At 36.0% G+C, this 16,138-nt stretch overlaps 1 protein-coding gene across 1 annotated transcript; it reads right to left on the bottom strand.

Moving 5' to 3' along the window:
- Positions 1-12,987: 12,987 nt before the first annotated feature.
- On the bottom strand, positions 12,988-14,328 carry LOC149167974 (uncharacterized). Its single transcript, XM_089430651.1, has one exon. It carries the CDS (start codon positions 14,326-14,328, stop codon positions 12,988-12,990), a length of 1,341 nt encoding a protein of 446 aa, XP_089286777.1.
- Positions 14,329-16,138: the final 1,810 nt, after the last annotated feature.

Raw genomic sequence — 16,138 nt, forward strand, 5'->3', positions numbered from 1 at the left:
CAAACTTTAGGATTTGAAAATAATCTAATAAGGACTGAATTCATTTCTCCTATGACTTCGAATTTTGTTCTATTGAGTTGCACAATGTGAACTAGGGTTTTCTGGGGTTGCATATTTAATTTCAGACAAACTAAATATGACATGATATTCGATGAAGCCCATGAATCTACCAAGCAGTTATGTACATTTTTATTAAATATTTCAAAAGTCAAAAGAAAAGGAGGAGTATGTGAGTTTGACTTGTCACCTATCAGAATAGCATTAGAGGAATCAAATAATGGATGACCATGAGGTTTACCCATTCTGTTAGAAGCTTTGGATACCACAACAGCAAGAAGAGGAGAAGTAGGTACTGCATTCAATTCTTTCGATAAACAATTTTCTTGTTGTTTGAGTTTAGTGAGTTCATGAAGGGAAATGTTTGCTTTTATTTTCTTCATTTCCTCAACTGTATTGTACTCAATAGTATCTGAAACTACTAAGTTTCTGGGTGAGGATGGAGAATTGGATGAAGATGGAATTACTTGGGGAGAAGTGAAAGTAGAGTTTTTAACAACAGCTTTATCTTTAGCAGTGGAATTTGAAGGTTTTTGTTTTTGAATTGGTTGTATAGGATCAACTAGACCTTTACTTCTTATACTAACAGGTAATGATTCACATTCATTTTCACTATCAGAAATAGGAAGAATAAAATCCCACATTTCATTTAACTCAACTATGTGTTCATCTTGGGATTCATCAGCAAAAAATGATGCTTCTTCCTCATCTTCATCATCAATTTATGCATTAGAGATCATGTTTGGAGGTTGTGGATTAGGTGGTTGATTTCTTCTGAATGGTCTAGTTTTTTTGGAAGAGGATTCAAATACTTGTTTTTTTATCTCTATCATCTCGTTAGATAAAGTTTTAAGGACTTGTTGTAAGCCTTCAAGATCAAAGGGATCTTTAGGTGTTTTCTTTTTAGCTTCATCCTTAAATGTAACTCTTTTTAATTTTTTGTCTTCCTGATCTTTTTTCTTTTCTAGTGCATTTATCCCCTTCTCTACGACACATCTTCTTTCATGTTTTCTACCAAGGTATTTTTATTAGCTCTATCTATAAAAAAATCATATGTTAGAAGGAATAGATGAAATATACCATTCAATTTGTACATCGACACCAGGTTTAGAAGTAGTTGGGATTTTATTTAACAATTTATTAAATCTGGAATTGAAATCTTTTATCTTTTCCCCTGAATTCGTTTTTAAATTGGAAAGGTCATTGATAAGAGATGTGGTTGAGTGATCATCACCAAATTTAGTCAAAAATAGTTATTCAAAAATATCCCAAATAGTAGTATAATTGGTTGGTAATGAAAAGTACCAAGACCCTGCTTATCATGTAAGAGTGTATGGGAATAATCTAACAACAACATCTTCTTCATCTACCTCATTGAGATTGATGGATAACATATAATTATGAAGGTGCTCTTCACCAGGTAACCTATCATCAAGATTGAATTTGGGAAGCCATCTTTCAGGATGTTTTGGTAGAGGATGAAGTGGTGTTGAAATTTGAACAACTCATGGATTGGACCATGATCTAGCTACCATTGTAATAGTTGGGGAGGTGGATGTGATGAAAGAAGTACTGGTAGCTGTGATAGTACTACTTGAGGCAGCACTAGTTGTTTTTTGTATAGGAAATGGAAATAGATGAAGTGAATGATAGAGAGAAAGGAAATGAAAAAGGAAGAAATTGAGATATTGGTGAATGAGAGAATGAGGTAATCTCACTAGTAGATGTTTTGGAATCTAATGTAGCAGTTTTTGTTCGGAGGGATTGAAGTGGAAATTAAATTGGCGAGATGCCAATTTTTTCACTTTAGGACTGAGTTAAAACACAAGTTCCTTGAAAAATAGAAGTTATTCTTCCTTCATAATCTTCGAATGATTCAAGATTTTCTGCTGAAATGGAGACGTCTTCCAATTTCTTTATCAGAGTTGTAATTTATGGTGATTCTGGAGTATAATTTGCAGAGATTACCTCAGGAAGTATTCTAGGAAACTTGGAGTGTGATTGTATAACTCCTGATCTAAAAGTAGGAGATTCAGGAGGGGATCTGGAAGTTGTAGGAGATTTGGAATGGAAATGACTCTTGGAATGGCCTTTTGTTTTTGGATTGGACTTACTTAACATTCATATTTTGCATGCCCTCCTTCTAGCACCAAAAAGTGTTAAGGCCTTGAAAATTGTTGCTTCAAGACAGGGAGAAAACCACTGAGTCTGGACCTTAAGAAATCTTATTTTACGTTTAGGTAGTGGCTCCGAATGGATTCTATGGGAAGAGTTTCCCAATGAAAGGTGATTGAATGAGTGTGTAATTATTATAGTTAAGTGAAATAAATAGATTTGCAGTAATGAATTAAATGGAAACATATATGCATTAATCTACTCTATAACCCAGGATTGTTTAACTTTTATCTAGATGTGATCTATAATTATTTTCCTTAGTAAATGACAATATAGATTGCTCAAACACCAATGGAAATGAAACTATTTCAAGATGATTAGTTTGATTAAATAGTTAATCAAAACAATGTGCAAACTCATATCACATTTAGAATATCAAAGAAAATTGTTTAACATGTATAAAAATATCAATGGCAGCATGATCAGTAGTGAATACATGTAACATTGTTCTTTAAATATCAAGTAATAAGAAATTTGAAAAGATAAATTTACTATTTACTTATGAACAAAATATAGGTACAATGATAGAAATACCATATACACTTCATTCAGCTCATAAAAGAAATAGGAGTAGTTTATTCCTTCCCACAAAGATGATTCCAAGAGTACAGTAATGCAACTTCTCGAAATTCTTTATGAAAAACAATGTTCTAGTCGTTCTATTGAGAAAAGGATGAAAGTACAGTAGTGTGAGCTTTCATAAGAATTTCTTCATAAAATTTAGGACCTTTATTTCATACAAAAAGTAAGTTTAAATAGAAAAAAACAACAGAATCTATTGTGTAGAGCATTGAGGGAATTTTAAACAAATCCCTTCAACAATGCTTAAAGGAAAACAATATTTTGGTAAAAGTTAATGAAACTGATTTGTTGTCTTCATCAACTTTGTTTGTTCCATCAAATTCTCTGGATGTTTGTCTAACTGTTTGAACTGATATGCCACTTATCAGCATAGTTGTCCTCCTTTTTCATGAACCTAAACACAAAAAACAGGAATCGATAAGATAAATATAAATGAGATGATAAGTGAATTTTATTTGAAACAAATCATGTTTTGCAGGATATCAGGAAAAACGTAGAGTGCAATAAATCCTGACACAGACATCATGAAGAGGAATGTGGAGTGAGGAGGTGGACTTTACGGCTTATCGCAATCGAAAATCAAAGTTTGGGATAGATCATAAAACAATTACAATCAGATTAGAATCAAGGGTAGAACTCATAACAATCGCAATCGGATTAGACTGGGAGTATTCCAAATAAAATCCAAAGGGGGCCTTCTTAAGATATATCGCAATCGCAATTGGAATGGGAGGAGGAGAAAGTGATATGGTGATCCTTTATTATTTGTGATAGTCGTGGACATGGGGATTAAATGAATTGCAGTGTATAATTATGTCTGGTCTGGGCTTAATCGCATATCGCAATCGGCGCTCAAAGGGATTGAGACTGTGATTCTTGCGATTGCACGGACGCGGGGAATTTATAAGTTGGATTGAATAATCCCGTCCAGTCTGGCTATTGCAATCAAAAATCATCTGGGGTGAAGGATTTTTATAATCCATGTGATTGGGGGATCTTGGGGTGACTTGGTGATGACATCACGAATGATGTCATGATGTGATGTCTCGAGTGACATGGAAAATGGCATGGCAGGTGACGTGGCGATGACATAGCAGGTGTTGTGGCGATGATGTGGCAGCTGACGTGGAGGATGACATGGATCTAACGTCACTGTTGATGTCATATCGCAATCGGCATTCGGATGTATATCGCAATCGGCATTCAGATGTATATCACAATCGGCATTTGGATGTATGTCACAATCGACATTGGGATGAGGCATGAATTTTTAGAACTTTGTGATTACGATATCGCCCTCAGGTGTGAGATCAATATAAATCGCAGTGTATAATCCAAGCGGGTTTAGGCCTTATCCTATATTGCAATCGGCAGTTCAGAGCATGGTCGGACTTAAGCTTTTTTGCGTTAGCCCGCATACGAGATATTAATATGGATTGGATTTAATTTTCTTGTTGGGTCCAAGCCTTATCACATATCGCAATCGGGAAGGGGAAGGACTTAAGCCTTTGAAATTTGTGATAGCCTACGGATGCGGGATTTTATGGACTTTCATTAACTTTTCCATTGGGTTTGAGCCTGATCACAGATCAAAAATCGTAAAGGTAATGGGGCATGGACTTATATGATAGTGGATACTACGATTGCGATGGATGTGGGGTCCTTTAGAAATGCAGTTAATAACCCATTTGGGTCTAGTCTAATCGCATTTCGCAATTCGGTGTTAGCGGGGGGAGTCTTTGGATTTTTTTATTATGGGATGTGCGATGAGGGGTATGGTGGAGTTGTTTGGATTTTTGGGAATTAAAAAAAAAAAAAAAAACTCTGATTTAAATTAAAAGAACCCATATTGTTTTAATACTTAAGGTTTTTAAAGCTTAATTATAAATCTTGGTTCCGAGGGCTATTAATTTGGGTTTTTTTTTTGGGATAATCAAGGTTTAATACTTGGGTTTTAATAAAAATCCTAAGTATTAAACTTTGATTATACGATTTTTTTTTTTTAATTGAAGGGTCCCTATTTTAATGTAATAAATTTCATAGGAAATTTATAATACATTAAAATGGGGGTTGTTGAAAAGTACAATGGAAGGGCACCAATATTTAGAAGCTGATCATGGCACCAATCTTCATTATTTCCATTGATACAATTACATCCCTGCAAGAAATGATAGTAGAGCTGCAAAAATACGAGTTATCTCCAAAAAGGGACTAATAAAAATCAACCCCTAGAGGAAAATTCAACTTGGTACTTATACAAAATTATTAGGAAGCATTCCCATGAAAGGAGGAAGCTTTCCCCACCAAAATCCCTCAAATAGTGGATTTAGTTCCCAATACTAGGAATCTGCATTAAATGACAAGGAACACATTCCTAGATTATCTCAATCATTGGAGCTCCAGAATCTGTGCAATAATTGCATAATATATTCTTGATTTATTGTTTAATATTGATCCTCTTGTAGTAGGGAGCAAGTACCTAAATTATCTCCTCCTCCAAATCTTGATAATCTCTGAAATATTCTCACAATATTCCACAAAAATAAATAATATTAGGCACAAATATGCAATTATCCATAAACCTTTAATGAACATATTAAAGTTAAAAATACATTATCTAATGCAAAAATAGAGGTTTAATGTGCTAAAGGACAGTCAAATGGGCCTTAAATTATGTCTAATTTGGAGGCCCATCAATTTCTACCTTCCTATCTTTGTTTAAAACCCCCTTCTAATCTTGCATTCTTACCACTATCCTCCCTCATTCATAAATGGAATGCCATTTTTATGTCATAAGGTCACTTGATAAAATTTTATATTAAAACATCTTCAAAGAGCTTGAATTGTTTAAAAAAGGTTTTGGGGATGGGGGGCCATGTGTTCACCTCTTAAATTATTAAACATTCTACTTTTCCATTTTTTTACCCCTTTGTCAAAATAATACAAACTCTTCCCCAAATATTTTAATCTTCATTGAAAGGATTATAAATATAATAAGTAAAAAGAGGGCATGGGGGTGTGCTTTCAGGGGTTGTTTCGACCTTTCTCAAACCTTATTATAAATAATTAACCTCATAAATATATATAACAAGAAGCCACCATATAAAAGTTGTATACATAGTCCATATACAAATATGAGGCTTATGTTATAGCACCTATGCATAAGTCCTAAAGTTATGGTATATAATTCATATATAAGAGTCAACCCTGCATTTTAAAATAGCAGGTGACCCCCAAGTTATGAACAAAATTTGCTACAAAATTGACTTTGTCATCACACTAAGCTTTGTATTATCCCCACATGTTCAACCATGAGTTAAACCTATATTATATTTCAACCTCATTATTACAACTATAAATTAACCATGTTTCCAAGTCACTGGGTCAAACCCATCGTCATAAGATTTGTATAATTGACTTGGACACATGTTGTATTCCAACAACCAACTCAGTGTACACTCAGCAATGATACAAAGTGCAATTATACATTGATAAGTAATGATGGTAGACACTCTGGACTAATCCTCCACCACCTTACATAGCCATAAGTTCATAGCATTGCAAAGGATTATTTGGAAACCCAAGGTGTAGCCATTGCTTAGTCTGTGTGACAAGAAACATAACCAAATCTTATCACTCTCAAAGGTTATCCACTAAGGGAATTATACTCACAATGAATCGAATTAGGTTTGTTCGACCTTTCTCAAACCATATTATAAATAATCGCCCTCATATACTATGTAATAAGAAGCCACCATATAAAAGTTGTATACATAGCCCATATATAAATACAAGGCTTATATTATACCACATATGCATAAGTCCAAAAGTTATGTTATATAATTCATATATAGGAGTCGACCCCATGTTTTAAAATAGCAGGTGAGCCCCAAGTTATGAATAGAATCCACTATAAAATTGACATTGTCATCACACTAAGCTTTCTATTATCCCTACATGTTCAGCCATGATTCGATCCTAAATTACGTTTCAACCTCATTATTAAAACTGTAAACTAACCATGTTTCCAAATCATTGGGTCAAACCCATCATCATAAGATTTGCATAATTGACTTGGACATATGTCATATGCCATAAGCCAACTCAGTGTATAGTTAGCAATGATACGGTCGTGCAATTCTAACATTGACAAGTAATTATGGTAGACACTCTGGACTAATCCTCCACCACCTTACACCGCCATAATTTTGTAGCATTGGGAAGAATTTTTTGGAACCTAAGGCGTAGTCATCGCTCAGTATGTGTGACAAGAAACAAGCAACATAACTAACTCTTATCACTCTCAAAGGTTATCCACTAAGAGAATTATACTCACAAGGAATCGAAACTGGGTTTATAGTGACATTTGGAAGCCATGGGTGGGCCTATTAACATATTCAAACCAACTAATGTAGATTCCATTAAAATTAAATTAGAAGTATGGGAAGTTTTTTTAAGGTCAGTTGGGCCAAATTTATCACCATATTCTAAGGGCATGACACTATTATCTCCCTATATTTTGCAAAAACATTCAAAGGAGCCTTATAAGATATCATACAATGGTAGTAAACGAAGAAATTTGGTGTCCATTTTTTCCACTAATGTATTTTAGACAAGGAATTCATTGAGAATCCCGACTTCCCTTATGGCATGAATTTGTGTTCACTGTGTAGAAGCTTGTGACTTGTAAGGGAGGATATAGTATGGTATATCATTATCATATCAAAATTCTTATGATTTGGTAGACACGAACCACTAAAAAATCCTTAGTACTTGTTGAAGATATTGACTAAGATGGCAATTATCTTGAGGTGGAAGAAAAACCCAAGGACCGGGTTATGTTACCATTGTTTGGTCAAAATGTTTATTGTTGCTTAATTGCATCATTTAGACATTCCATTGGATACTTTTATCTGAGGGGTTTGAAGTAAACCCTGAGTCAAATTTAGTATGAAATAAATATCCTAGACAAAAGACTACCCCCATGCTTGGACTATGATTCCCATCCAAGGCCTCGCTAAGACTAAGTACCCAAAAGGGCAAGGAACCAACACAGATCATTGGGACCTCAGAGTCCATCAAAGTATTACATACTACACCACTGGATGACCAATGGTATAGTGCACCAAAGGAGGGTCTTGAACCTGACTAAGGACTTTGAAGGTTTCATGGATGATGCGGTAGTCAAGTCAATGCCTCCCCCTGTTATGCAACCATCTCACAGAAAATATAGATCAACGACTTAAAAAGTATCCTCTTCGAGGGGGAAATTTCCTTTACATTACATGAATTAACAGTTGTTGGATGATACAAATGAAAAGATCTCCCTTGTATATATAGGTGTCTAAGGGGTCACAATATAATCAAAGCCTACATAACAATAATAATGTATGGGCACAACAATAACAATAGTGGGCTTCTATGGGGCACAACAATAACAATATGGGAGCTACATGGGCACAACAATAATAATAAGGAGCATAGATGGGCACAACAATAACAATAAGGGGGCTACACTCGTATTATAGGGATCTAACATGCCCCTCTCCTTCAAAAAGGTGTTGTCCTCGATGCTTGAGTAGTTTTGGATGATTCTGTATAAAATATCATCCTCCCATGTGGAATATTCAGCAAGTAAGTTCTTCCACTTAATGAGATACTCTGAAATTGATCAATTCTGTAGCTGTTAGGTTCTTGTTTTTGTGACTGCTTCAGGCCCAAATATGATTTTTACTTCTTCGTCAAGTTCTGGAAACATTGTTTAAACTGGAATCTTATCACCAATAACCTTCTTTAAGCATGAAACATGGAAAACAAGGTGTACTCGGGAAGATTCATGCAACTCCAATTTGTATGCCACAGTGCCAATATTTTGCAACACCTTGTAAGGACTGTAGTACTTGGGTGATAAATTAGTATCCTTCTTAGTTGGCTTGAGATACATTTATTTGTACAGTTGTAGCCGTAAAAATACCCAATCACCTACATCAAAACTTATTTCATTACGATGTTGATATGCATGTTGTTTCGTTTTAATATGCGCCACAGTGAGGTTATCCTTTAAGAGTTGGAGAACATTTTTTTTATGCTTGATGTGATCTTCCACTACTTGAACCTTAGAATTTTCTCTTAAAGATGATGTGATAGATGGTGGATGATATCCATAAAGTGCCATAAATGGGGTCATTTTTGTTGCAGTATGGAAGGAAGTGTTATACCACCATTTAGCTAGAGGTAACCACTTGACCCAGTGTGTTTGTTTATAAGATACAAAGCAACGAAGATATCCTTCCAAAGATTTGTTCACTATCTTAATTTTCTGATCATAATGAGGATGATAAGATGAGCTATGAGCTAATTGAGTACCAAGGCAAGAAAATAATTTCGTCCAAAAGTTTCCAATGAAAATGGGATCTCTGTCACTTATTATAATCTTTTGGTTTCCATGAAGCTTTTGAATTGTTTCCATAAATGCAGTAGAAACTTTACTAGCTTTAACAGGATGAGATAATGCAAAAAAGTGTGCATACTTGGTAAGTCTATCAACTACCACCATGAAGACACTCTTTCCTTCAAACGTGGCTAAACCTATGATAAAATCCATTGAGACCTCCTCCCATCGTTGACTTTGGATAAAGGTTGTAATAGACCCGTGGTCTTTATTGTCTCAACTTTATTTTGTTGGCAAACCAAACATTTTTCCACAAACTTCTAAATATAAATTTAAGGTCATCCCCAAAAAAATCCTTCTTGACCCTATAGTAAGTTTTTAAGAATCCTGAGTACCCTCCTAAGGGAGAGGTGGGAAATTCGAAAAGAATCTTTTGTTTGAGCTGGGAATTCTTACAAAGATATAAGTGATATTTGTACCATAATGAATCATTTTTCCAGCTAAATGCATCAGATGCACTAGGATCTTGCTGCAACTTATGAATGAGTGACCACACCTCTTCATCATTCTTCCATTCATCCCTTGCTTCAATTATCCACTCAGGTTGGATAATAGAAATGGCACAAAGAAATGCTTCCACATCCTCATCCTTTCTTGAGAGTGCATCTGCAACAACATTTTGCTTCTCTTTTTTGTAGATGATTTCAAAGTCATAACCCAACATCTTTGTCACCCATTTTTTCTGCTCTTATAAAGATAATCTTTGTTCCAAAAAGTATTTAAGGCTATCATGATCTATTTTTACCTTGAAGTTTCTTCCCATTAGGTAAGGTCGCCATTGCTTTAGTGCATGTAGTATTGCCAACAATTCCTTCTCATAAATACGTTTGTGCAAATACTTTCCTTTGATTGGATGACTTTAAAAAGTAATGGGTCTTACTTCTTGCATTAAAACAACATAAATTCCATTTCCTGAGGCATCACATTCCACAATAATTTTTTTGTGAAGTATGGCATAGCTAAGACCGGTGCTTGGCACATTGCCTCTTTAATATGTTCAAAGGTCTTCGTTGCTTCTAGAGTTCAAGAAAATGCATCTTTCTTCAATAATTATGTTAGAGGTGCCACTATTCTCTAATAAATATTAACAAACTTGTGATAATACCCTGTCAACCTGAGAAATCCTCGAAAATTCTTTATCGTTGTGGGGATTTTCCATTCCTTAATGGATTTAATTTTGTTAGGGTCTACCTTAACACCCTTATGAGATACTAGATCCATATGAAGTATACATGATACTAGATCCTTGCCATAAAACTTCCTCATATCTATCTTTGGAATGTGGTGGTTCTTAGACCCCACATTGGAGTCTCTAAAATCATAATTCATATTCCTTTTTTCTTCATCATTATTTTCATGGATTACCTTGTCACCACCGAGAAACCTTTATTGCAACAAAATTTTCAATCCTTACAACTTTAAATTCATCATATCCATGTCTACTTTAAAAAACTCCATGTTTCCTTTTATACCATCCATGTCCTATTTTAGTTTATCTTTGGTTTCTCTTTGTGAGATCGAAATGTGTTGCACTCGGTCCCATAGTTTTGATATATCACGTTGCAATTCTTCCTCTTCATGCGTCATACTAGATCTTTCTAAGGGTTTAATGGGTGTAGAACTTTTTTTGTTTGAGAGGAATTTTAGAACCCAATACCAATATATATGCTTCAATATTCCCTTGGAATCACTTCAAACTGATTTTTCAAACAAAAGTTATGCAATTTTAAAAAAACAATACACACATTTTTCTTTATTTTAGGAGCTCATATTTAAACGGTTGTAACTCCATAATTTTGGATCTCCAAGGTCTGAAATTCTTTCCTATCGTATCCCTCTGAGTCTTATTTCCAATGCCACAAGTCAGACCAAAATTAGATTCTTCAAGATAATATTATGTCAAATCTCCCACAATGACTTGGTTATGGACTGGTTCAGTAGAGTGCACATGTACATAATGCCACATGTCACTGTTTCCTTCGGCCCTGAAATTGATCCAAAATAAACTACATTATGTTCTATTTGTTTTAATTTTTTTGAAATTCCAATTCGATGCTTGAAGATAATGTTATGATTATTTCCCCTCTGTCACTTTTTTCAGACTAAATTCAGGAGCATGAAAAAACCCTAATTTATTCTGACCATATTTCAGAAAATATAGTGAAAAAAGATCTGAAATTCTAGCACAAAGTTAACCAATACTTTTTCTCCATGTGGTTGCAATTTCGGCTTCTGAAGCTTCGTAGAAAAAACATTATATCGAAAATACCATGATGACCTATTTGAAGTAGTGAAACCCTAGAATCCAAAGCTCTGATACCAAATGTTATGAAAACAGCTCCCAGAAAAGATAGATCAACGAATTGAAAATTATCCTCTTCGAGGGGGGAACCTCCCTTACATTACACAAATGAAAATTTCTTGGATGATGTTATCTCAAAATCAAGCCCTGGAAGGTTGCAACCCAGGAAGACTTCAAGTAACTATTTCACACCAATCTTTTGACTAAGGCTTAGCCTCCTTAGCCTGAGAGGGCTCTCTCAAAGGATTATTGATTTTGACTATTAGTAAGATGGCTAACTCTTGTGAATAACATTGACAAATAATGAAGGCTGGACAAACATTACATAAGTTTCCATTGGGCCTATGGAGTCAAACATACTACAGCAAACAATGATGATGCCTTACATAGAAGTCAGGGCATTTAGCATTTGGATGTTCAGAATACCACTTATATAAAACCACAGTTTACAAAGACATACAGGAAGTCAGAGCATGATCAATGAATTCTGAGTGATTATGCATTTGTACAACTGTAAAAGAACACTAAAGAAAATATACCATCACACATTCTGAACAAGAAAATCCCTTATGAATCCTGAGAAGTAAAACAGTCATTTATATTACTGAACTCTGTTTTTACATAAGCCAAAACAGTACTTTGTTTTTATAAAATCTCCAACCCCTATTACATCACTGTCTTAGCTATATATAGAATTCTTATTCTACCTAATTCGAGATTCCTCCTCCAGCATGAGGGGAATTCGATAACTGCTTTTGATGACATCTATCTGCTATTCAACTAACTATTAAATACAATAAAGTGCTTAACTGGAGTTCTAAAGAGTTCTAATTTGACTATGACTCTAACTCTATCTTCCATGTATAATGATTCCTCCTCGTTCTTTGACACCTGGTCTTCTTTCAGTTTGGCTGAGATGGCTGAGATGAGTAATCAATGCTCCATGTTGACCTTGGATGCTGACCCCTTTAACTGCTTCAGTGGTGTTAGGAGATATCCCTTACTTCTCGGCTCCAGTTTTCCTCAAAATGCTTGAATGTACCAAACATGTTTCTAGCCTTTAATAACCCATAATATGGAACACTGCCACGTTCTGGATGTGTTGTGAGCTGCATTGATTGACATGTGTGCAAGCAAAAGGTCCTTGTATGCAAAAGATTTGCTACCTCTTGAACGGTGACAACGGGGATACCACAGAACTTTAAAAATGGGTTGAAATATTTCACCTTTTTAAATCCTCCACCTGTCTTGTTTTGATTGGCTATTATTGTTTCCACTGATATCTTGTATACCCTTTTGGCGTTTCCTTTCCAAAATTTCTGCTCAAAATACAAAACTGCCTGTTCTGTGTTAAAATCATCACCTACAGCAGTTTCGTAGCGCGCTACGAAACTGCTGTGTAATTTCAAAAACACAGTCTTTAAAAATCATCATCCTTAACTGGAGTCTGAACCATTGACCAAAAAGTAAAATTTGGTCTGATAAATCTGTCTGAGCATTTCAGTAAATATGGGTCAAATGGAAAGAACATGCCGAGTCTCTCAACACCCCCAAAGGCCTTGGATTCCTCTGTTTCAATTATGTTCTTTGAACTTGTGAAGCCTAAAACTTCAAATAGATGAACTGCTTTAACCTGCCTTAGAAATTCTTCTACGACTGCTGGCAAACAAATCTTTAAAGGATTCAACTTGTGCTCAATAATCTTTTTCAGTGGTAACTTCTCTAACAGTAATCTCTGTTTAGGATCATCTATAAGCGACTTCATTCGGAAGCAAAGTATATACATAACAGCCTGACATGCTGAATAGAATACCCCATGCACTCCTGGATTCACAGGCTTCCTCTCCTTGTTATGATTATACAAGTATTGCAAGCACCAATCCACCAACCTTCCTAATGCGCATGTCTTTGGAGCCAGAGAGCATAGATAGAAGACAAGAAACTGAGTAAACTTAGACTTGTGAGTATTCAAAATAGTTGATTGAAATGAGTGCATGAGTGTATCATAGATCTGTGACAGGCGACCCTCATCAACACATAATTTCAGATGTTCTAAAGTCATTTCCATTAATACATCCATCTTATCTGCAACACCCCCCAGACTCTGCATAGAAGAAGGTTTTGGCAATTCAACATCTGCCTCGCTACCAGGCTTCCCAGGTTCTTCATTTTCTTCATCATCTTCCATTTCCATGTCGAATATGTACAACTTGCTTGAGTCTTCATGTAAAATGTGTTCCCATTTTATTTCAACATCAATTTCAATAAGCCTGTCCACCACTGCCATAAGTAATCTACTACCAATAATTTCCCCAACAGCACTGCTCTCCACTCTAAGCATGTTCTCAACATACAAGGCATTCCAGTCTTTCATGAGAAACAGAGTTTCTGCAGTGACATAATCCTTTTCCGTCTCTAGGAACTGAAGAAGGCGGTCAACAATGACATTGACATCATACTGCTGTAATGCAATTTTTCCAACTGCTCGGACAGACTCTCTTGCAATGGCCACATCAACATTTGCAGCATATTCACTGAGCTCCGTCACAATATCATATGTATTACTCTCCTTTGCCACGGCTGTAATCATCTCAAGCTTCAATTTCTTCACATATGAAGGGTCACTGTAGCGACAATAAAAATGCTTATAATCTGATGAAAACAGTATTGGAGCACGTGTCACCAACAGATGTAGATGGCTCAAGACTGCATATGACTGTTCTGGGCTTCCTGAAATGTATAAACCCGTGTATTGACACATATCGCCTACCAGACGCCGACTGTTTGACTACCGAGAGCAAAGGAAGCAGGTGCTATCGGTTGATTTGGTGGATTAGACACTGAAAGAGATGGAGGCATCACAGGTGTCGAGGCGCAGAGGATGAGGGGAGAATTAAAATGGATTCCTGAGTTTCGTTTCTTTTCTGTGTTCACCCGTGGCATCTCCTCTGTGGTGTCTTTATACATACCCACAGGCTGTACAGCTAAGGGCAGAGACGAATACACCTGGGCCTCATATCATTCCTCCAGCTGTTCACAAGAAACTTCAACCCTTCTAATTGGATATGCATCAACATCACCAATAGTTCCGATTATGGCTTTTGTTAAACGATCGTCATCTAACTTTAACTCTCGAAGAAAGTCGACAGTTCCATCATAGATATCGACAGTCTTCAATAAATTTGGATCTCGATAAGACAAGTAAGAGAATACACCTGAATGGGAGTCAAAATCGCAAAAACCTCCATAGGCACCACCATTGACACGTACACGATCCCACAACCATGTATTCCCAATGTACTTGGAGATGACATATGCACTACCACTTAGTCGATAACCAGCTTCATATATATTTGCTGCTTTTCCAACATAATTAACCTGAGTTGGAATCAGAAGGGCTTCATTGACTGGAGAAAGGCGATTGTCCCAGGAAGGGATCTCCAAGGTATTAGTCTCAGGGAGAGCGCTGAGCAAATCTGCTACATGTTGCTCAGCATTTGCAAGATTCTTTTCATCAGCTGTCAAGTTCATCAGTACCTGTTTCCTTGAAAATATGCTACTCCGTATTTCCTCAAGTAAACCTGCAACTGTCGACCAGTCTTCTTCTACTTGTTTTTCAAGGTTTCGTAGAAACTCCAAATAGCTGAGACCACCCATTTGTTCACCAACCCATCCTGCAATGTTTAGCTTTGCATCCATTCGTTGATGAAGCTACGAAGATCCTTATGCATCAATTCTGTCACCAGACAGCACTCACTTCTGTCTTTATCTACAAACGAGCTTAATGCCTGCAAAAGATTTGGGTGCAGAAGCTTAGACATTGCAGAGACCTCATGAAGAAATATTTCCTCATTGGTAAACATATGCCTCATTGCAAAATTTTCTCCCATCCAGATAATCTCTTTGACTTCACCAAAGCTTCTACTTCTAATTCTTTTCTTCACATGCAAGTCTTTGCAGGAAACCTTTAAAGGAACCCCTGTTCTAACCTCTGACATGAGAGCTTCCCTTGCACTTGCAACAGTGCCAAAATAAATGATGTGATATCCACAGTCTGATCCCTTGTTTATTCCACTGATTACCATAGAAGGCTTCTTCCAAGGAAAGAGTGCTCCAGATAAACCCAATGAAACACCATCTGCTGGGGTACTAAAAACCTTATAAGCTGACAACTGTTGATGCAAACCCAATGGATTTTGATGGATATGACAGTTGTGAAATAATGCCTATGGATTCGAACAAATCCCCAATTTCGTAGCGCAGCCAGTGCAAAATATGAATTATGCGCTACGAAATCACTTAAAGCATGTTGCGCTGCGAAACTGCTGAAAAGGATTTATGTGCTTTACCATCAAACAAATGTAAGACATTTGGCATTGAAATTTTGTCAGTGATAACAGATGATACAAATTACAAGGCCTCTTTTGTATATATAGGAGTCTGATGGGTCACAATATAATCAGAGTCTAATAACAATAATAATGTAAGGGCACAACAATAACAATAATGGGCTTCTATGGGGCACAACAATAACAGTACAAGGGCTACATGGGCACAAAAATAACAATATG

This window comes from Pinus tabuliformis, chromosome 5_1, assembly GCF_031772625.1.
Source record: "Pinus tabuliformis cultivar Carrire ecotype Pingquan chromosome 5_1, CPIR1, whole genome shotgun sequence".
Taxonomy (NCBI): Eukaryota; Viridiplantae; Streptophyta; class Pinopsida; order Pinales; family Pinaceae; genus Pinus; species Pinus tabuliformis.

Coding starts and splice junctions, on each gene's coding strand:
- LOC149167974 (XM_089430651.1), bottom strand. CDS start 14,328: ATGTGTCAATACACGGGTTTATACATTTCAGGAAGCCCAGAACAGTCA.